Here is a 24,042-nt window from a genome sequence, read left to right as displayed (position 1 = left end):
TTTCTAAGCAATTTACAAGATACTCTACCAATTTTGATGGCTGATATCCAGCGATTTGGTACTATATCAGGATATAAGATCAATATCGGGAAGTCGGAGCTGTTATGGTTAAACAAACCGGTTAGATTATCTTTCAAACATCCCTTTAAAGAAGTGCAACAAATAAAATATCTCGGAATCATTTTAACCAGAAACCCATTAAAGTGGTACGATCGGAATTTTGTTAAGTACTTTACAGAATGTAAGAGGAAGACATCAGATTGGGTGAATTTACCAATCTCTATCACAGCCAGGGTAATGTTAATTAAAACAATTTTGTTCCCAAAATTATTATATCTCCTTCAAAACATCCCGCTTTTCCTGTGTAAGACAGATTTCACTAGTTTCAACCAAACATGTTCAAAATTTATATGGAATGGACAAAGACCTCGAATTGCTTTAAGCAAATTGATGCAGCCCAAGGAGGCCGCTGGTCTAGTTCTCCCAAATGTGAAATTCTATAATCTTGCCGCATGGCTGAAATTCGCATTAGATTGGGTCACTGGACAAGAATAGGTCACATTTACTTAATTCGAAACTGATATGATAGCTCCATTCGATCTCAAAGCTATTCTCCATTGCCCCCCATCTAAATTACCGAACATGATAACTAACTGATCTCCTTCAAAAATATAATACTGGCCTGGCAGAAATATTGCTTGGAAATAAATGTCAATCCTTTCTGTACAGAATTTTTAACAACTTACTGGAAATACAGATTTTGAACCAGTTCTCTCACATAGGGTCTTCATGCAACTTCTATCCCCAGATTTAGCTATTAACTCATTCCAAAATATCGCTTTACAATTTAGACTTCCCAAGCAAGACTTCTTTGCCTTCCTACAAATTAGGCATTACATAAACAAACTACAAAAAAAAAACATTGCAGACTGGTCTTTGGGACCACTGACCATTAGAATTAAATTATATCAGGAGGGAATATACTCGATTTCTCATCTATACAATCTAATTAATTCAAATTTGAATATTAAGCAAATAGAAGGGATTCAACACAGATGGCAAAAGGACTTCCCTGATATTAATGCCACAAAGGTCCAAGATAGTTTAAATACAATAAATAAATCTTGGGTGCAGACGGCGTGGCGCGAATCACATTTGAAAGTGATGAATAGAGTATATATAACCACCTGCAACCTCCAAAAATGGTATAAGAGAAATCAAGTATGTCCCAAATGTAGTACACAAGCAGCAGACATTCTCCACTATTTTTGGCTATGCCCAAAAATTGGGCAACTTTGGACCCAAATAAATTATTAGCTAATATGAATACTGGAAGTAGGAAATGAGATCTCAGCACAGCATGTTATTTTTCTAATTGAATACTCAAATCAATATAAGAACAACGACTTACTTAATACAATTATATTGTTAAATAGGAACCTTATTCTTAAAAAATGGAAATCTCATAGAGCCCCAAAATTTAATGAGTTCAAAAAGGCCTTGATAACACAATGTGTTCTGGAACAACTCTCTCTACAGTACCCAACAAATCTACAGATTAAACGTTTTTTTTTTAATAAATGGACAACAGTTAAGGCACTTCCAGAAAATGTCCAGTATCAAATAGTTAAACCATTTAGTAATACGGAATATATATTACAAAATGTCTATGAGGGTTATCTCACTAAATGTTGGATACAAGAATAAATACAGTGTGGGTGTGGGGGTGGCGGATAAGGGCTGTGGAGGTGGGACGTTGTATTTTTTAAAATATTTTTTTTCTCTATATATTACTACAGTAGTCTACAAACAATTATATAGCAGGAAGCTAAACCTAGAATAAGAATAAGTTAACAGGTCTCTGCAATATAAGAGACCAATATGTTTTTTTGCTTTTTATTTCTGTTCAGAAGTATAAATGTCTAGGGCCCGACATAATGTATGTACACACATGTATGTTCATTTCATTTGTATAGTTTGTATAGTCTGAGCAATACTCGAGGGGTGTCCTTCCTTTTTCACTTACTTATTGTATTTGACAGAATTGAAAATTAATAAAAAATCTATTTAAAAAAAATATATATATATCACACAGGTGTACAGGGATAAAGTGACAAAGTCTATATATAAAGAAAGGAAACACAATCTCAAATCCTTCTGAGACGTGTCACTTGTATAAAATCACACAGGTGTACAAGGATAAAGTGACAACACAATCTCAAATCCTGCTGAGACGTGTCACTTGTATAAAATCACACAGGTGTACACGGATAAAGTGACAAAGTGTATATGTAAAGAAAGGAAACACAATCTCAAATCCTGCTGAGACGTGTCCCTTGTATAAAATCACACAGGTGTACAGGGATAAAGTGACAAAGTGTATATGTAAAGAAAGGAAACACAATCTCAAATCCTGCTGAGACGTGTCACTTGTATAAAATCACACAGGTGTACACGGATAAAGTGACAAAGTGTATATGTAAAGAAAGGAAACACAATCTCAAATCCTGCTGAGACGTGTCACTTGTATAAAATCACACAGGTGTACAGGGATAAAGTGACAAAGTGTATATGTAAAGAAAGGAAACACAATCTCAAATCCTGCTGAGACGTGTCACTTGTATAAAATCACACAGGTGTACAAGGATAAAGTGACAAAGTGTATATGTAAAGAAAGGAAACACAATCTCAAATCCTGCTGAGACGTGTCACTTGTATAAAATCACACAGGTGTATAAGGATAAAGTGACAAAGTGTATATGTAAAGAAAGGAAACACAATCTCAAATCCTGCTGAGACGTGTCCCTTGTATAAAATCACACAGGTGTACAGGGATAAAGTGACAAAGTGTATATGTAAAAAAAGGAAACACAATCTCAAATCCTGCTGAGACGTGTCACTTGTATAAAATCACACAGGTGTACAGGGATAAAGTGACAAAGTGTATATGTAAAGAAAGGAAACATAAACTCAAATCCTGCTGAGACGTGTCACTTGTATAAAATCACACAGGTGTACAGGGATAAAGTGACAAAGTGTATATGTAAAGAAAGGAAACACAATCTCAAATCCTGCTGAGACGTGTCACTTGTATAAAATCACACAGGTGTACAAGGATAAAGTGACAAAGTGTATATGTAAAGAAAGGAAACACAATCTGAAATCCTGCTGAGACGTGTCACTTGTATAAAATCACACAGGTGTACAAGGATAAAGTGACAACACAATCTCAAATCCTGCTGAGACGTGTCACTTGTATAAAATCACACAGGTGTACACGGATAAAGTGACAAAGTGTATATGTAAAGAAAGGAAACACAATCTCAAATCCTGCTGAGACGTGTCCCTTGTATAAAATCACACAGGTGTACAGGGATAAAGTGACAAAGTGTATATGTAAAGAAAGGAAACACAATCTCAAATCCTGCTGAGACGTGTCACTTGTATAAAATCATACAGGTGTACAGGGATAAAGTGACAAAGTGTATATGTAAAGAAAGGAAACACAATCTCAAATCCTGCTGAGACGTGTCACTTGTATAAAATCATATAGGTGTACAGGGATAAAGTGACAACACAATCTCAAATCCTGCTGAGACGTGTCACTTGTATAAAATCACACAGGTGTACACGGATAAAGTGACAAAGTGTATATGTAAAGAAAGGAAACACAATCTCAAATCCTGCTGAGACGTGTCCCTTGTATAAAATCACACAGGTGTACAGGGATAAAGTGACAAAGTGTATATGTAAAGAAAGGAAACACAATCTCAAATCCTGCTGAGACGTGTCACTTGTATAAAATCATACAGGTGTACAGGGATAAAGTGACAAAGTGTATATGTAAAGAAAGGAAACACAATCTCAAATTCTGCTGAGACGTGTCACTTGTATAAAATCACACAGGTGTAAACGGATAAAGTGACAAAGTGTATATGTAAAGAAAGGAAACACAATCTCAAATCCTGCTGAGACGTGTCACTTGTATAAAATCATACAGGTGTACACGGATAAAGTGACAAAGTGTATATGTAAAGAAAGGAAACACAATCTCAAATCCTGCTGAGACGTGTCACTTGTATAAAATCATACAGGTGTACAGGGATAAAGTGACAAAGTGTATATGTAAAGAAAGGAAACACAATCTCAAATCCTGCTGAGACGTGTCACTTGTATAAAATCACACAGGTGTACACGGATAAAGTGACAAAGTGTATATGTAAAGAAAGGGAACCACAATCTCAAATCCTGCTGAGACGTGTCACTTGTATAAAATCATACAGGTGTACAGGGATAAAGTGACAAAGTGTATATGTAAAAAAAGGAACCACAATCTCAAATCCTGCTGAGACGTGTCACTTGTATAAAATCACACAGGTGTATAAGGATAAAGTGACAAAGTGTATATGTAAAGAAAGGAAACATAAACTCAAATCCTGCTGAGACGTGTCACTTGTATAAAATCACACAGGTGTACAGGGATAAAGTGACAAAGTGTATATGTAAAGAAAGGAAACACAATCTCAAATCCTGCTGAGACGTGTCACTTGTATAAAATCATACAGGTGTACAGGGATAAAGTGACAAAGTGTATATGTAAAGAAAGGGAACCACAATCTCAAATCCTGCTGAGACGTGTCACTTGTATAAAATCACACAGGTGTACAAGGATAAAGTGACAAAGTGTATATGTAAAGAAAGGAAACATAAACTCAAATCCTGCTGAGACGTGTCACTTGTATAAAATCACACAGGTGTACAGGGATAAAGTGACAAAGTGTATATGTAAAGAAAGGAAACACAATCTCAAATCCTGCTGAGACGTGTCACTTGTATAAAATCACACAGGTGTACAAGGATAAAGTGACAAAGTGTATATGTAAAGAAAGGAAACACAATCTCAAATCCTGCTGAGACGTGTCACTTGTATAAAATCATACAGGTGTACAGGGATAAAGTGACAAAGTGTATATGTAAAGAAAGGAAACACAATCTCAAATCCTGCTGAGACGTGTCACTTGTATAAAATCACACAGGTGTACAAGGATAAAGTGACAACACAATCTCAAATCCTGCTGAGACGTGTCCCTTGTATAAAATCACACAGGTGTACAGGGATAAAGTGACAAAGTGTATATGTAAAGAAAGGAAACACAATCTCAAATCCTGCTGAGACGTGTCACTTGTATAAAATCATACAGGTGTACAGGGATAAAGTGACAAAGTGTATATGTAAAGAAAGGAAACACAATCTCAAATCCTGCTGAGACGTGTCACTTGTATAAAATCACACAGGTGTACAGGGATAAAGTGACAAAGTGTATATGTAAAGAAAGGAAACACAATCTCAAATTCTGCTGAGACGTGTCACTTGTATAAAATCATACAGGTGTACAGGGATAAAGTGACAAAGTGTATATGTAAAGAAAGGGAACCACAATCTCAAATCCTGCTGAGACGTGTCACTTGTATAAAATCACACAGGTGTATAAGGATAAAGTGACAAAGTGTATATGTAAAGAAAGGAAACATAAACTCAAATCCTGCTGAGACGTGTCACTTGTATAAAATCACACAGGTGTACAGGGATAAAGTGACAAAGTGTATATGTAAAGAAAGGAAACACAATCTCAAATCCTGCTGAGACGTGTCACTTGTATAAAATCACACAGGTGTACAAGGATAAAGTGACAAAGTGTATATGTAAAGAAAGGAAACACAATCTCAAATCCTGCTGAGACGTGTCACTTGTATAAAATCATACAGGTGTACAGGGATAAAGTGACAAAGTGTATATGTAAAGAAAGGAAACACAATCTCAAATCCTGCTGAGACGTGTCACTTGTATAAAATCACACAGGTGTACAAGGATAAAGTGACAACACAATCTCAAATCCTGCTGAGACGTGTCACTTGTATAAAATCACACAGGTGTACACGGATAAAGTGACAAAGTGTATATGTAAAGAAAGGAAACACAATCTCAAATCCTGCTGAGACGTGTCCCTTGTATAAAATCACACAGGTGTACAGGGATAAAGTGACAAAGTGTATATGTAAAGAAAGGAAACACAATCTCAAATCCTGCTGAGACGTGTCACTTGTATAAAATCATACAGGTGTACAGGGATAAAGTGACAAAGTGTATATGTAAAGAAAGGAAACACAATCTCAAATCCTGCTGAGACGTGTCACTTGTATAAAATCATACAGGTGTACTGGGATAAAGTGACAACACAATCTCAAATCCTGCTGAGACGTGTCACTTGTATAAAATCACACAGGTGTACACGGATAAAGTGACAAAGTGTATATGTAAAGAAAGGAAACACAATCTCAAATCCTGCTGAGACGTGTCCCTTGTATAAAATCACACAGGTGTACAGGGATAAAGTGACAAAGTGTATATGTAAAGAAAGGAAACCCAATCTCAAATCCTGCTGAGATGTGTCACTTGTATAAAATCATACAGGTGTACAGGGATAAAGTGACAAAGTGTATATGTAAAGAAAGGAAACACAATCTCAAATTCTGCTGAGACGTGTCACTTGTATAAAATCACACAGGTGTAAACGGATAAAGTGACAAAGTGTATATGTAAAGAAAGGAAACACAATCTCAAATCCTGCTGAGACGTGTCACTTGTATAAAATCATACAGGTGTACAGGGATAAAGTGACAAAGTGTATATGTAAAGAAAGGAACCACAATCTCAAATCCTGCTGAGACGTGTCACTTGTATAAAATCATACAGGTGTACAGGGATAAAGTGACAAAGTGTATATGTAAAAAAAGGAACCACAATCTCAAATCCTGCTGAGACGTGTCACTTGTATAAAATCACACAGGTGTATAAGGATAAAGTGACAAAGTGTATATGTAAAGAAAGGAAACATAAACTCAAATCCTGCTGAGACGTGTCACTTGTATAAAATCACACAGGTGTACAGGGATAAAGTGACAAAGTGTATATGTAAAAAAAGGAACCACAATCTCAAATCCTGCTGAGACGTGTCACTTGTATAAAATCACACAGGTGTATAAGGATAAAGTGACAAAGTGTATATGTAAAGAAAGGAAACATAAACTCAAATCCTGCTGAGACGTGTCACTTGTATAAAATCACACAGGTGTACAGGGATAAAGTGACAAAGTGTATATGTAAAGAAAGGAAACACAATCTCAAATCCTGCTGAGACGTGTCACTTGTATAAAATCATACAGGTGTACAGGGATAAAGTGACAAAGTGTATATGTAAAGAAAGGGAACCACAATCTCAAATCCTGCTGAGACGTGTCAGTTGTATAAAATCACACAGGTGTACAAGGATAAAGTGACAAAGTGTATATCTAAAGAAAGGAAACATAAACTCAAATCCTGCTGAGACGTGTCACTTGTATAAAATCACACAGGTGTACAGGGATAAAGTGACAAAGTGTATATGTAAAGAAAGGAAACACAATCTCAAATCCTGCTGAGACGTGTCACTTGTATAAAATCATACAGGTGTACAGGGATAAAGTGACAAAGTGTATATGTAAAGAAAGGAAACACAATCTCAAATCCTGCTGAGACGTGTCACTTGTATAAAATCACACAGGTGTACAAGGATAAAGTGACAACACAATCTCAAATCCTGCTGAGACGTGTCACTTGTATAAAATCACACAGGTGTACACGGATAAAGTGACAAAGTGTATATGTAAAGAAAGGAAACACAATCTCAAATCCTGCTGAGACGTGTCCCTTGTATAAAATCACACAGGTGTATAAGGATAAAGTGACAAAGTGTATATGTAAAGAAAGGAAACATAAACTCAAATCCTGCTGAGACGTGTCACTTGTATAAAATCACACAGGTGTACAGGGATAAAGTGACAAAGTGTATATGTAAAGAAAGGAAACACAATCTCAAATCCTGCTGAGACGTGTCACTTGTATAAAATCATACAGGTGTACAAGGATAAAGTGACAAAGTGTATATGTAAAGAAAGGAAACACAATCTCAAATCCTGCTGAGACGTGTCACTTGTATAAAATCACACAGGTGTACAGAGATAAAGTGACAAAGTGTATATGTAAAGAAAGGAAACACAATCTCAAATCCTGCTGAGACGTGTCACTTGTATAAAATCATACAGGTGTACAGGGATAAAGTGACAAAGTGTATATGTAAAGAAAGGGAACCACAATCTCAAATCCTGCTGAGACGTGTCACTTGTATAAAATCATACAGGTGTACAGGGATAAAGTGACAAAGTGTATATGTAAAAAAAGGAACCACAATCTCAAATCCTGCTGAGACGTGTCACTTGTATAAAATCACACAGGTGTATAAGGATAAAGTGACAAAGTGTATATGTAAAGAAAGGAAACATAAACTCAAATCCTGCTGAGACGTGTCACTTGTATAAAATCACACAGGTGTACAGGGATAAAGTGACAAAGTGTATATGTAAAGAAAGGAAACACAATCTCAAATCCTGCTGAGACGTGTCACTTGTATAAAATCATACAGGTGTACAGGGATAAAGTGACAAAGTGTATATGTAAAGAAAGGGAACCACAATCTCAAATCCTGCTGAGACGTGTCACTTGTATAAAATCACACAGGTGTACAAGGATAAAGTGACAAAGTGTATATGTAAAGAAAGGAAACATAAACTCAAATCCTGCTGAGACGTGTCACTTGTATAAAATCACACAGGTGTACAGGGATAAAGTGACAAAGTGTATATGTAAAGAAAGGAAACACAATCTCAAATCCTGCTGAGACGTGTCACTTGTATAAAATCACACAGGTGTACAAGGATAAAGTGACAAAGTGTATATGTAAAGAAAGGAAACACAATCTCAAATCCTGCTGAGACGTGTCACTTGTATAAAATCATACAGGTGTACAGGGATAAAGTGACAAAGTGTATATGTAAAGAAAGGAAACACAATCTCAAATCCTGCTGAGACGTGTCACTTGTATAAAATCACACAGGTGTACAAGGATAAAGTGACAACACAATCTCAAATCCTGCTGAGACGTGTCCCTTGTATAAAATCACACAGGTGTACAGGGATAAAGTGACAAAGTGTATATGTAAAGAAAGGAAACACAATCTCAAATCCTGCTGAGACGTGTCACTTGTATAAAATCATACAGGTGTACAGGGATAAAGTGACAAAGTGTATATGTAAAGAAAGGAAACACAATCTCAAATCCTGCTGAGACGTGTCACTTGTATAAAATCACACAGGTGTACAGGGATAAAGTGACAAAGTGTATATGTAAAGAAAGGAAACACAATCTCAAATTCTGCTGAGACGTGTCACTTGTATAAAATCATACAGGTGTACAGGGATAAAGTGACAAAGTGTATATGTAAAGAAAGGGAACCACAATCTCAAATCCTGCTGAGACGTGTCACTTGTATAAAATCACACAGGTGTATAAGGATAAAGTGACAAAGTGTATATGTAAAGAAAGGAAACATAAACTCAAATCCTGCTGAGACGTGTCACTTGTATAAAATCACACAGGTGTACAGGGATAAAGTGACAAAGTGTATATGTAAAGAAAGGAAACACAATCTCAAATCCTGCTGAGACGTGTCACTTGTATAAAATCACACAGGTGTACAAGGATAAAGTGACAAAGTGTATATGTAAAGAAAGGAAACACAATCTCAAATCCTGCTGAGACGTGTCACTTGTATAAAATCATACAGGTGTACAGGGATAAAGTGACAAAGTGTATATGTAAAGAAAGGAAACACAATCTCAAATCCTGCTGAGACGTGTCACTTGTATAAAATCACACAGGTGTACAAGGATAAAGTGAAAACACAATCTCAAATCCTGCTGAGACGTGTCACTTGTATAAAATCACACAGGTGTACACGGATAAAGTGACAAAGTGTATATGTAAAGAAAGGAAACACAATCTCAAATCCTGCTGAGACGTGTCCCTTGTATAAAATCACACAGGTGTACAGGGATAAAGTGACAAAGTGTATATGTAAAGAAAGGAAACACAATCTCAAATCCTGCTGAGACGTGTCACTTGTATAAAATCATACAGGTGTACAGGGATAAAGTGACAAAGTGTATATGTAAAGAAAGGAAACACAATCTCAAATCCTGCTGAGACGTGTCACTTGTATAAAATCATACAGGTGTACAGGGATAAAGTGACAACACAATCTCAAATCCTGCTGAGACGTGTCACTTGTATAAAATCACACAGGTGTACACGGATAAAGTGACAAAGTGTATATGTAAAGAAAGGAAACACAATCTCAAATCCTGCTGAGACGTGTCCCTTGTATAAAATCACACAGGTGTACAGGGATAAAGTGACAAAGTGTATATGTAAAGAAAGGAAACCCAATCTCAAATCCTGCTGAGATGTGTCACTTGTATAAAATCATACAGGTGTACAGGGATAAAGTGACAAAGTGTATATGTAAAGAAAGGAAACACAATCTCAAATTCTGCTGAGACGTGTCACTTGTATAAAATCACACAGGTGTAAACGGATAAAGTGACAAAGTGTATATGTAAAGAAAGGAAACACAATCTCAAATCCTGCTGAGACGTGTCACTTGTATAAAATCATACAGGTGTACAGGGATAAAGTGACAAAGTGTATATGTAAAGAAAGGAACCACAATCTCAAATCCTGCTGAGACGTGTCACTTGTATAAAATCATACAGGTGTACAGGGATAAAGTGACAAAGTGTATATGTAAAAAAAGGAACCACAATCTCAAATCCTGCTGAGACGTGTCACTTGTATAAAATCACACAGGTGTATAAGGATAAAGTGACAAAGTGTATATGTAAAGAAAGGAAACATAAACTCAAATCCTGCTGAGACGTGTCACTTGTATAAAATCACACAGGTGTACAGGGATAAAGTGACAAAGTGTATATGTAAAGAAAGGAAACACAATCTCAAATTCTGCTGAGACGTGTCACTTGTATAAAATCACACAGGTGTAAACGGATAAAGTGACAAAGTGTATATGTAAAGAAAGGAAACACAATCTCAAATCCTGCTGAGACGTGTCACTTGTATAAAATCATACAGGTGTACAGGGATAAAGTGACAAAGTGTATATGTAAAGAAAGGAACCACAATCTCAAATCCTGCTGAGACGTGTCACTTGTATAAAATCATACAGGTGTACAGGGATAAAGTGACAAAGTGTATATGTAAAAAAAGGAACCACAATCTCAAATCCTGCTGAGACGTGTCACTTGTATAAAATCACACAGGTGTATAAGGATAAAGTGACAAAGTGTATATGTAAAGAAAGGAAACATAAACTCAAATCCTGCTGAGACGTGTCACTTGTATAAAATCACACAGGTGTACAGGGATAAAGTGACAAAGTGTATATGTAAAGAAAGGAAACACAATCTCAAATCCTGCTGAGACGTGTCACTTGTATAAAATCATACAGGTGTACAGGGATAAAGTGACAAAGTGTATATGTAAAGAAAGGGAACCACAATCTCAAATCCTGCTGAGACGTGTCAGTTGTATAAAATCACACAGGTGTACAAGGATAAAGTGACAAAGTGTATATCTAAAGAAAGGAAACATAAACTCAAATCCTGCTGAGACGTGTCACTTGTATAAAATCACACAGGTGTACAGGGATAAAGTGACAAAGTGTATATGTAAAGAAAGGAAACACAATCTCAAATCCTGCTGAGACGTGTCACTTGTATAAAATCATACAGGTGTACAGGGATAAAGTGACAAAGTGTATATGTAAAGAAAGGAAACACAATCTCAAATCCTGCTGAGACGTGTCACTTGTATAAAATCACACAGGTGTACAAGGATAAAGTGACAACACAATCTCAAATCCTGCTGAGACGTGTCACTTGTATAAAATCACACAGGTGTACACGGATAAAGTGACAAAGTGTATATGTAAAGAAAGGAAACACAATCTCAAATCCTGCTGAGACGTGTCCCTTGTATAAAATCACACAGGTGTACAGGGATAAAGTGACAAAGTGTATATGTAAAGAAAGGAAACACAATCTCAAATCCTGCTGAGACGTGTCACTTGTATAAAATCATACAGGTGTACAGGGATAAAGTGACAAAGTGTATATGTAAAGAAAGGAAACACAATCTCAAATCCTGCTGAGACGTGTCACTTGTATAAAATCATACAGGTGTACAAGGATAAAGTGACAAAGTGTATATGTAAAGAAAGGAAACACAATCTCAAATCCTGCTGAGACGTGTCACTTGTATAAAATCACACAGGTGTACAGAGATAAAGTGACAAAGTGTATATGTAAAGAAAGGAAACACAATCTCAAATCCTGCTGAGACGTGTCACTTGTATAAAATCATACAGGTGTACAGGGATAAAGTGACAAAGTGTATATGTAAAGAAAGGAAACACAATCTCAAATCCTGCTGAGACGTGTCACTTGTATAAAATCATACAGGTGTACAGGGATAAAGTGACAAAGTGTATATGTAAAGAAAGGAAACACAATCTCAAATCCTGCTGAGACGTGTCCCTTGTATAAAATCACACAGGTGTACAAGGATAAAGTGACAAAGTGTATATGTAAAGAAAGGAAACACAATCTCAAATCCTGCTGAGACGTGTCACTTGTATAAAATCACACAGGTGTACACGGATAAAGTGACAAAGTGTATATGTAAAGAAAGGAAACACAATCTCAAATCCTGCTGAGACGTGTCACTTGTATAAAATCATACAGGTGTACAGGGATAAAGTGACAAAGTGTATATGTAAAGAAAGGAAACACAATCTCAAATCCTGCTGAGACGTGTCACTTGTATAAAATCATACAGGTGTACAGGGATAAAGTGACAAAGTGTATATGTAAAGAAAGGAAACACAATCTCAAATCCTGCTGAGACGTGTCACTTGTATAAAATCACACAGGTGTACAGGGATAAAGTGACAAAGTGTATATGTAAAGAAAGGAAACACAAATCCTGCTGAGACGTGTCACTATATAGTGTTATCTATATTGTCTGTGTAAGGCTTTACAGAACAAGCTTTCCCAGTAAAGGATAATGATAGTCTGGCGTTACGTACTTAGCTGGATGTTTATAGATGCATCTGGTACTGACTGAGATACTGATTGCTGCATTTTCTTCTGTTCCATTTGTTGTACGACCTAAAATAAAGCATTAGTGTCAGTAATAAGGATAAACTGCATGGACCCCCCCCCCCCACAAAAAAAAAGCAAGCAAAAAAAAAAACATTGGTATAATATTAAAATTTAACTAAGTTAACAAATTAATAAAGGGGAAAAAAGACTTAAAAATAATATTTTTCAGAATCTAAAATACCATTTGTTGTACTTGATTTGAGGAAAGCAAGTTCAATAAAAAAGGTTAAAAATGAATTGTAATCCTTTGAGAACAAGAATGTTAAAACAACTTTAAAACAAAGAAACGGTCAGTGTTATAGTAGCTAAGTCATTTTATTATGACAAGTATTATTTGATTTCTGTTTATCCTAGCTCACCCTTACAGTACTCACCAATTAAAATGTAATACAAGTGTGGCCAGGAAGGAAAAACAGACCTAAGTACATTATCAAACTGAAAAATAACCTCTATTTAGAAGTCTGAATATAATGTACACCTTTCCTTCTATATTAAGCCTCAGCAGATATGTGCATATGCAGTTTGTAGTGAGATCTCTACACAGAACTTTAGAAACAAATGTCTATTTCTGATGTCCAAGAAGTAGAGACTGCCTTGTAACTATGAACTTTAAATCCAATGTACCATACATACTTGAAATGTTGAAATAATATACTGAACAATCTGAAAACTATAGTCTTTTGCCGGCATACATTTTGGCCTTGTAGTGAGTCCCTGGAATTACTAATAGTTTCAAGATCGGTTTGACTCCATTCTTTTTTCTGCTCAACGCATAAGATAAGACATTGAAATACATCCAGTGTAGTGCAGTGTTCTTCCCAGGAACTATTTAATGGGCACACCAACCAACTGATTTGACTGACCACCTAGCCAATATTAAGTTAATATGATCTTATTTTGCTTTCAATGTTTGTTGCACAAATTATCATTCAATTAATTTATGTTAATTTATGTAATTAATGTGTACTTTGTATAGCTTAAGTGACCTTTATACATAACAAAAAAAAATAATAATAAATTGGGAATCTGCCCCTACCCGGATACTTCATAATGCCACCATGCTGGCGAAATTTTCTGTGAAGAACACTGACTGTGTATAGTCATTTCTAATTTATTGGCTTTTTATCATGACAAAATGAAGGAATACAGATGTCTAGAGAAGCATGAAATTGGGAAATACATTAAGAAGGAACTTTTAACTAGCCAGAAAACTACCTTATCCAGATGGAAGGCAAAATAAGTTGAATACAAGGATATAGTCTGTAACCAGAAGGGGCTTTAGGGTTTGTAAGGCTTTAGGCAACATTAAAATATGAGGCCCCATATGTTTAATTTTTTTTACTTATTAATATGTTTTGCATTGTGTAATGGGAAGGGTTTGAGTCTCGGTTCTAAAAATGTTTAGGGGGTACCTAGGTAAGTATAGTGTGCATGCAGAACATTTTAGCTTTGAGGCTTCTCTTTTTATTAGGGTGAAAAAGTGCTATTTTGTAAGGTTTCCCCTCTCTTTAAGTTTGTTTATCTCTAGTGGGGGCCAGAGAGGAACGTGACATTTTTACAGATATTAGTCCTATATGATAGCATTCTGCTGTACGAGGAGAGTGGGGGAGAGTATAGGAAATGTTACTAGCAGGTATCACATCTGGTTGCATATGGGTTACCTAGCGAACCTAGGATAAATGAGGCTAAGTGCAGCCCTTCACCCCCCTTATATGTCCATTGCTGCCAGTGTCCTTGTACTTACTGGTTATGCTGATGCTGGCAAAAGGTGGAGAAAAGGGAGGAGTAGCCAGAGAAGTTCTGGTTGTACCTAAGAGGCTGTGAGGGTTAGAATGTCTAGCTGTGCAATGAGAAAGCTTGTCAACAGGGCAGGTATACTATAACTGTCCTAGAAAGAAAAAAAAAGGAAAATAAATTGCACATATTGTTTAGGCCCCTGTGTGAGGTCCCATCATGAGAGAAGCCTTGGACAGTCGTCCATTTGGCCTAACACTAGGGCCACCTATGTCTGTAACTCTACTACTCCTTTGACTGAGATAATAGTCAAAAAGACTGCTGAGATTCTAAAGGGATGCTTCCTGTAATGGATTATATGAAGTAGAGATATTTTATTTATCATTATTTTAAAGTATAATTCATATTATTTTGGTGGTTAAGTTATATCACAAAGACCTAAATAGTAGTATCTCTCTAGTGGAGCGCCACTTTTTTAAAATTATGTGGTAATGATTATAAAGATGTGTTTCTGCCCTCTGCACAATATATTTGGCTTCAGGTACAAAAAAGGATATCAAGTGTCTCCATGGAATTTGATGTAAAAAACTGCTACATGACTGGTCGAAAAACAGAATTTATGCTTACCTGATAAATTACTTTCTCCAACGGTGTGTCCGGTCCACAGCGTCATCCTTACTTGTGGGATATTCTCTTCCCCAACAGGAAATGGCAAAGAGTCCCAGCAAAGCTGGTCACATGATCCCTCCTAGGCTCCGCCCACCCCAGTCATTCGACCGACGGACAGGAGGAAATATATATAGGAGAAACCATATGATACCGTGGTGACTGTAGTTAGAGAAAATAATATATCAGACCTGATTAAAAAAACAGGGCGGGCCGTGGACCGGACACACCGTTGGAGAAAGTAATTTATCAGGTAAGCATAAATTCTGTTTTCTCCAACATTGGTGTGTCCGGTCCACGGCGTCATCCTTACTTGTGGGAACCAATACCAAAGCTTTAGGACACTGATGAAGGGAGGGAGCAAATCAGGTCACCTAAATGGAAGGCACCACGGCTTGCAAAACCTTTCTCCCAAAAATAGCCTCCGAAGAAGCAAAAGTATCAAATTTGTAAAATTTGGCAAAAGTGTGCAGTGAAGACCAAGTCGCTGCCTTACATATCTGGTCAACAGAAGCCTCGTTCTTGAATGCCCATGTGGAAGCCACAGCCCTAGTGGAGTGAGCTATGATTCTTTCAGGAGGCTGCCGTCCGGCAGTCTCATAAGCCAATCGGATAATGCTTTTAAGCCAAAAGGAAAGAGAGGTAGAAGTCGCTTTTTGACCTCTCCTTTTACCAGAATAAACAACAAACAAGGAAGATGTTTGTCCGAAATCTTTAGTAGCCTCTAAATAGAATTTTAGAGCACGGACTACATCCAAATTGTGTAACAAACGTTCCTTCTTTGAAACTGGAAGAACTAGATTTAGACTCCAGGGAGGAGTCAAAGGTCTGTAAACAGGCTTGATCCTAACCAGAGCCTGAACAAATGCTTGAACATCTGGCACAGCTGCCAGTCTTTTGTGAAGTAAAACAGATAAAGCAGAGATCTGTCCCTTCAGAGAACTAGTAGATAATCCTTTCTCCAAACCTTCTTGTAGAAAGGATAGAATCTTAGGAATTTTTATCTTGTTCCATGGGAATCCTTTAGATTCACACCAACAGATATATTTTTTCCATATTTTATGGTAAATTTTTCTAGTTACAGGCTTTCTAGCCTGAATCAGAGTATCTATTACAGAATCTGAAAACCCACGCTTTGATAAAATCAAGCGTTCAATCTCCAAGCCGTCAGTTGGAGGGAAACCAGATTCGGATGTTCGAATGGACCCTGAACAAGAAGGTCCTGTCTCAAAGGTAGCTTCCATGGTGGAGCCGATGACATATTCACCAGGTCTGCATACCAAGTCCTGCGTGGCCACGCAGGAGCTATCAAGATCACCGATGCCCTCTCCTGATTGATCCTGGCTACCAGCCTGGGGATGAGAGGAAACGGTGGGAATACATAAGATAGGTTGAAGGTCCAAGGTGCTACTAGTGCATCTACTAGGGTTGCCTTGGGATCCCTGGATCTGGACCCGTAGCAAGGAACCTTGAAGTTCTGACGAGACGCCATCAGATCCATGTCTGGAATGCCCCATAATTGAGTTATTTGGGCAAAGATTTCCGGATGGAGTTCCCACTCCCCCGGATGGAATGTCTGACGACTCAGAAAATCCGCTTCCCAATTTTCCACTCCTGGGATGTGGATCGCAGACAAGTGGCAGGAGTGATCCTCCGCCCATTGAATTATCTTGGTTACTTCTTTCATCGCCAGGGAACTCCTTGTTCCCCCCTGATGATTGATATATGCAACGGTCGTCATGTTGTCTGACTGAAACCTTAAGAATTTGGCCTTTGCTAGTTGAGGCCAAGCTCTGAGAGCATTGAATATCGCTCTCAGTTCCAGAATGTTTATCGGGAGAAGAGACTCTTCCCGAGACCATAGACCCTGAGCTTTCAGGGATTCCCAGACCGCGCCCCAGCCCACTAGGCTGGCGTCGGTCGTGACAATGACCCACTCTGGTCTGCGGAAGCTCATTCCCTGTGACAGATTGTCCAGGGTCAGCCACCAACGGAGTGAATCTCTGGTCTTTTGATCTACTTGAATCGTCGGAGACAAGTCTGTATAATCCCCATTCCACTGTCTGAGCATGCACAGTTGTAATGGTCTTAGATGAATTCGTGCAAAAGGAACTATGTCCATTGTTGCAACCATCAATCCTATTACTTCCATGCACTGCGCTATGGAAGGACGAGGAACAGAATGAAGTACTTGACAAGAGCTTAGAAGTTTTGATTTTCTGACCTCTGTCAGAAAAATCCTCATTTCTAAAGAATCTAATATCGTTCCCAAGAAGGAAACTCTTGTTGACGGGGACAGATAACTTTTTTCTTTGTTCACCTTCCATCCGTGAGATCTGAGAAAGGCTAGGACGATGTTCGTATGAGCCTTTGCATTTGACAGGGACGACGCTTGAATCAGGATGTCGTCCAAGTAAGGTACTACTGCAATGCCCCTTGGTCTTAGAACCGCTAGAAGAGACCCTAGTACCTTTGTGAAAATCCTTGGAGCAGTGGCTAATCCGAATGGAAGTGCCACAAACTGGTAATGCTTGTCCAGAAAAGCGAACCTTAGGAACTGATGATGTTCCTTGTGGATAGGAATATGTAGGTATGCATCCTTTAAATCCACGGTAGTCATAAATTGATTTTCCTGGATAGTAGGTAGGATCGTTCGAATAGTTTCCATTTTGAACGATGGTACCCTGAGAAATTTGTTTAGGATCTTTAGATCCAAAATTGGTCTGAATGTTCCCTCTTTTTTGGGAACTATGAACAGATTGGAATAAAAACCCATTCCTTGTTCTCTTATTGGAACTGGATGTATCACTCCCATCTTTAACAGGTCTTCTACACAATGTAAGAATGCCTGTCTCTTTATTTGGTTTGAAGATAATTGAGACCTGTGGAACCTTCCCCTTGGGGGTAGTTCCCTGAATTCCAGGAGATAACCTTGAGAAACTATTTCTAGCGCCCAAGGATCCTGAACATCTCTTGCCCAGGCCTGAGCAAAGAAAGAAAGTCTGCCCCCCACTAGATCCGGTCCCGGATCGGGGGCTATCCCTTCATGCTGTTTTGGTAGCAGTGATAGGCTTCTTGGCCTGCTTACCCTTGCTCCAGCCTTGCATTGGTTTCCAGGCTGGTCTGGGTTGTGAAGTATTACCCTCTTGCTTAGAGGATACAGAATTAGAGACTGGTCCGTTTCTGCGAAAGGGACGAAAATTAGGCTTATTTTTAGCCTTTAAAAGACCTATCCTGTGGGAGGGCGTGGCCCTTTCCCCCAGTGATGTCTGAAATCTCTTTCAAATCAGGTCCAAATAATGTTTTACCTTTGAAAGGAATGTTAAGCAATTTTGTCTTGGAAGACACATCCGCTGACCAAGACTTTAGCCAAAGCGCTCTGCGCGCCACAATAGCAAACCCTGAATTTTTCGCCGCTAATCTAGCTAATTGCAAAGCGGCATCTAAAACAAAAGAGTTAGCCAATTTAAGTGCTTGAACTCTGTCCATAACCTCCTCATACGAAGATTCTTTACTGAGCGATTTTTCTAATTCCTCGAACCAGAAACACGCTGCCGTAGTGACAGGAACAATGCATGAAATTGGTTGTAGAAGGTAACCTTGCTGTACAAAAATCTTTTTAAGCAAACCCTCTAATTTCTTATCCATAGGATCTTTGAAAGCACAACTATCTTCGATAGGAATAGTAGTGCGTTTGTTTAGAGTAGAAACCGCCCCCTCGACCTTGGGGACTGTCTGCCATAAGTCCTTTCTGGGGTCGACTATAGGAAATAATTTCTTAAATATAGGGGGGGGAACAAAAGGTATGCCAGGCCTTTCCCACTCTTTATTTACTATGTCCGCCACCCGCTTGGGTATAGGAAAAGCGTCGGGGGGCACCGGAACCTCTAGGAACTTGTCCATCTTACATAATTTCTCTGGAATGACCAAATTGTCACAATCATCCAGAGTAGATAACACCTCCTTAAGCAGTGCGCGGAGATGTTCTAATTTAAATGTCACAACATCAGGTTCAGCTTGATGAGAATTTTTTCCTGAATCTGAAATTTCTCCATCAGACAAAACCTCCCTCATGGCCCCTTGAGATTGGTGTGAGGGTATGTCAGAACAGTTATCATCAGCGTCCTCTTGCTCTTCAGTGTTTAAAACAGAGCAATCGCGCTTTCTCTGATAAGTAGGCATTTTGGATAAAAGATTTGCTATGGAGTTATCCATTACAGCCATTAATTGTTGCATGGTAATAAGTATTGGCGCACTAGATGTACTAGGGGCCTCCTGTGTGGGCATAACTGGTGTAGACACAGTAGGGGATGTAGTATCATGTTTACTCCCTTCACTTGAGGAATCATCTTGGGCAATATCATTATCTGTGGCATTACTGTCCTTACTTTGTTTGGACACTATGGCACAATTATCACATAAATTTAAATGGGGAGACACATTGGCTTTCATACATATAGAACATAGCTTATCTGATGGTACAGACATGTTAAACAGGCTTAAACTTGTCAACAAAGCACAAAAAACGTTTTAAAATAAAACCGTTACTGTCACTTTAAATTTCAAACTGAAAACACTTTATTACTGAATATGTGAAAAAGTATGAAGGAATTGTTCAAAATTCACCAAAATTTCACCACAGTGTCTTAAAGCATTAAAAGTATTGCACACCAAATTTCAGAGCTTTAACCCTTAAATTAACGGAACCGGAGCCGTTTTTACATTTAACCCCTATACAGTCCCAGCTATATGCTTTGCTGAGACCCAACCAAGCCCAGAGGGGAATACGATACCACAAGACGCCTTCTATAAGCTTTTTCAGTGATTCTTAGCTCCTGACACATGCATCTGCATGCCTTGCTCTCCAAAAACAACTGCGCATTATTGGCGTGAAAATGAGGCTCTGTCTATAACTAGAAAAGGCCCCTATTTGAAAAAGGTGTCCAACACAGTGCCTGACGTTTTCCTAAACGTTTCCCCAAGATTATAACACCAAAAATTAGTTAGAATCTGTATAATATGCCTATTAAAGCAATCGTTTTAGCCCAGAAAAATGTCTACCAGTTTTTAAGCCCTTTTTGAAGCCCTTTATTCTTTTATGTTAAACTAAGAAAATGGCTTACCGGTCCCCATGAGGGGAAATGACAGCCTTCCAGCATTACATGGTCTTGTTAGAAATATGGCCAGTCATACCTTAAGCAGAAAAAAGGTCTGCTAACTGTTTCCCCCAACTGAAGTTACTTCATCTCAACAGTCCTGTGTGGAAACAGCAATCGATTTTAGTAACTGTCTGCTAAAATCATCTTCCTCTTACAAACAGAAATCTTCATCCTTTTCTGTTTCAGAGTAAATAGTACATACCAGCACTATTTTAAAATAACAAACACTTGATAGAAGAATAAAACTACATTTAAACACCAAAAAACTCTTAACCATCTCCTTGGAGATGTTGCCTGTACAACGGCAAAGAGAATGACTGGGGTGGGCGGAGCCTAGGAGGGATCATGTGACCAGCTTTGCTGGGACTCTTTGCCATTTCCTGTTGGGGAAGAGAATATCCCACAAGTAAGGATGACGCCGTGGACCGGACACACCAATGTTGGAGAAATGCTTTCACTGATATATTCAGCAAGTGATCTTGAAAGTGTATAACAATTCTAGTATCACAATAATCACAACGATTCAATGGCTTTTAACAAATCATCCACAGGTACTAGCATCTGTGGCAAAATGTTAATGGATATGACTAGCTGCACATGCAACTGAGTCACCCACCAGGATGTTTGTTTTTATTCTGTGTGGAGCAAGTATGCCAGCCTTTGAGACTTAGTGATTCTTTTCCTAAGAGACTCATCCAAATATTCATGGTTAGGCTACCGAGACCTGAAATGTTGGCCTGAAGTATTGTTCTGACTTGTAACAGCACTTTTTTTTTGCTGAGGTGGGTCTGAAATTCTCCTGCCATAAAGACACAGGGCTAGCTGTGAATAGAGTTGACGTCTGTAGGCTGAGTATCTAGCCCTGTTTAGTAGAGAACCATACGAAATGGTGGTCAAAATCTTAATGCCGAAACATTAGTTTCTCTGAAGCAACCACATAAAATGGTGATAAACAAGTTTGCCTTCCTTCTGGGATCTGCAATAAGTAACGCTAAGGCTTCTGAATATGGTATCAGCATAGCGGAAAGCCCAAAGAGGAGACAAACAAACTGAAAATGGTCAATCCCCACTGCTAGTCTAAGAAACAAGGGTGAGAAGGAGCAGTGAAATATGCATTGTAGAGGTCTACTACCACCATGTATACTTGTGGATAAATAACACTGATTAGAGTCAGCAGAAGTTTATGTGTTGCCGAAAAAAGGCCAGTACAGTGTGAGCCAGTGTATCCAAAGAAAAGTAAAAATCCTTTAATATACAGTATCAGTTATAGTAAAGGTATCACCTGTATATCGCTTTTGTTATTTTCTTGTAAAAGGATTTTTACATTTCTATGAAACTTGGTATTCAAATACTTTTACAGTATCAAATGATTAATAAAAGTTATCACAAATGTTTTCCTTAAAGTGATTGTAAACGTTCTGAATGTCGTCAGCAGCCGACTAGACTATGGCAACGCACTCTATGCCGGGTCCACCATTAAGCTCCAAAAGAGACTTCAGCACATCCAGAACGCCTCGGCCAGACTCATCCTCGACATCCCTCGCCAATGCCACATCACTAAACACCTGCGGGACCTGCACTGGCTCCCCATCAACAAAAGAATAACCTTCAAGCTTCTCACCCACGCATTCAAGGCCCTCCACAACATTGGTCCCGAATACATGATGAACCACCATGTTACCGTCTACACCCACGCAGACAACTTCGATTGGCCGACCAAGCCCTCACAGTTATCCCCTGCATCAGGAAAACCACAGCGGGAGGCAGATCCTTCTCTCACCTGGCAGCCAAGACTTGTAACACCCTCCCGCTGCACCTCAGACAAGCTACCACCCTAACTAAGTTCAGAAAGGACCGCAAGACCTGGCTCTTCGACTGAACTGCAACCCTCAGCACCTTGAGACCCTTACGGGTGAATAGCCGCGCTTTACAAGAACCCAATAGATAGAGAGATAAGGCACAGTATATACAATTCTACAAAACATGGGCACTTTAATTGATTACATTTTTTTAAGATGCTTTCTTTGTAAAATATTTACCATTTGGTGATGATAAACATCACGTAATTCCTTCGCCCGCATCTTATACTTCATTTAGCTGAGTGATGACGAATCCAGCTTTATCCAATCGTTGCGTGCCCCACAAGCTGGAGATGCGGGCGAAGGAATGGCATGATGTTTATCATCACAAAATGGTAAATATTTTAAAAATAAAGCTTCTTAAAATAATTGAATCAATGAAAGTGCCCCTGTGCATTACATTCCAAACGTTTACACTCACTTTAACCATTTGATGACAGGGTTAATTTGTCTACATCGGAACAGCGTGCTCACGATCGCAAGATTTCAATGATGGGATCGGGTCAGGGGGGCATTCCGGTGATGCTAGGGCACGCCCTCCAGACCGCAATCACAACATGGAAGCGCCGTTGGCTTTAGGACAGCCAACGGTTATGACGTTCTATTTCATTCTATCGGCACTAAAGGCCAGTGTAATTATGACGGAATAGAACGGAATAACGGCGTTAAAAGGTTAAAGGGACACTGAACCCAAATTTTTTATTTCATGATTCAGATAGAGCATGCAAATTTAAGCAACTTTCTAATTTACTCCGATTATCAATTTTTCTTTGTTCTCTTGCTTTCTTTATTTGAAAAAGAAGGCATCTAAGCTATTTTTTTGGTTCAGGCCATGGAAAGCACTTGTCTATTGGTGGGTGAATTTATCCACCAATCAGCAAGAACAACACAGTGTGTTCACCAAAAATGGGCCGGCATCTAAACTTACATTCTTGCATTTCAAATAAAGATACCAAGAGAATGAAGAAAATTTGATAATAGGAGTAAATTAGAAAGTTGCTTAAAATTACATGCTCTATCTGAATCACGAAAGAAAAAATTTGGGTTCAGTGTCCCTTTAAGGAAGAGATAGCCAGGAGAAGAACCAAGTTTTGCTGTTTGCTATGAAAACTCTTTATTTTTTTATTTTTTTTGTAGGATTTGCTGCTTTTTTCCCCAAAGGACATGAGACCCATAGTTTTCCTTTTCAATTCAGACAGAGCATAGAATAATAAAAACATAAATTATGCTTACCTGATAATTTCATTTCCATCGTTGGGAGGAGAGTCATTCATTACTTATGGGAAATTAAGAACCTGGCCACCAGGAGGAGGCAAAGACACCCCAGCCAAAGGCTTAAATACCTCCCCTCATCCCCCAGCCATTCTGCCGAGGGAACAACGAACAGTAGGAGAAATATCAGGGTATAAATGGTGCCAGAATAAAGTATTACATTTAGGGCTGCCCACCG

At 38.4% G+C, this 24,042-nt stretch overlaps 1 protein-coding gene across 1 annotated transcript in view; it reads right to left on the bottom strand.

The window, feature by feature from the left end:
• Window positions 1-24,042, bottom strand: part of NUCB2 (nucleobindin 2) — a 250,840-nt gene that overhangs the window by 22,839 nt on the left and 203,959 nt on the right. Inside the window, exon 12 of the mRNA XM_053720637.1 lies at window positions 13,099-13,180. Within this exon, the coding sequence (XP_053576612.1) occupies window positions 13,099-13,180 (82 nt within the window). The remainder of the gene's footprint in view (window positions 1-13,098; window positions 13,181-24,042) is intronic.

The sequence above is a fragment of the Bombina bombina genome, chromosome 7 (assembly GCF_027579735.1).
Source record: "Bombina bombina isolate aBomBom1 chromosome 7, aBomBom1.pri, whole genome shotgun sequence".
Taxonomy (NCBI): Eukaryota; Metazoa; Chordata; class Amphibia; order Anura; family Bombinatoridae; genus Bombina; species Bombina bombina.
The sequence above is the reverse complement of the archived record's forward strand: the minus strand, read 5'-3'. Positions and strand labels throughout refer to the sequence as shown.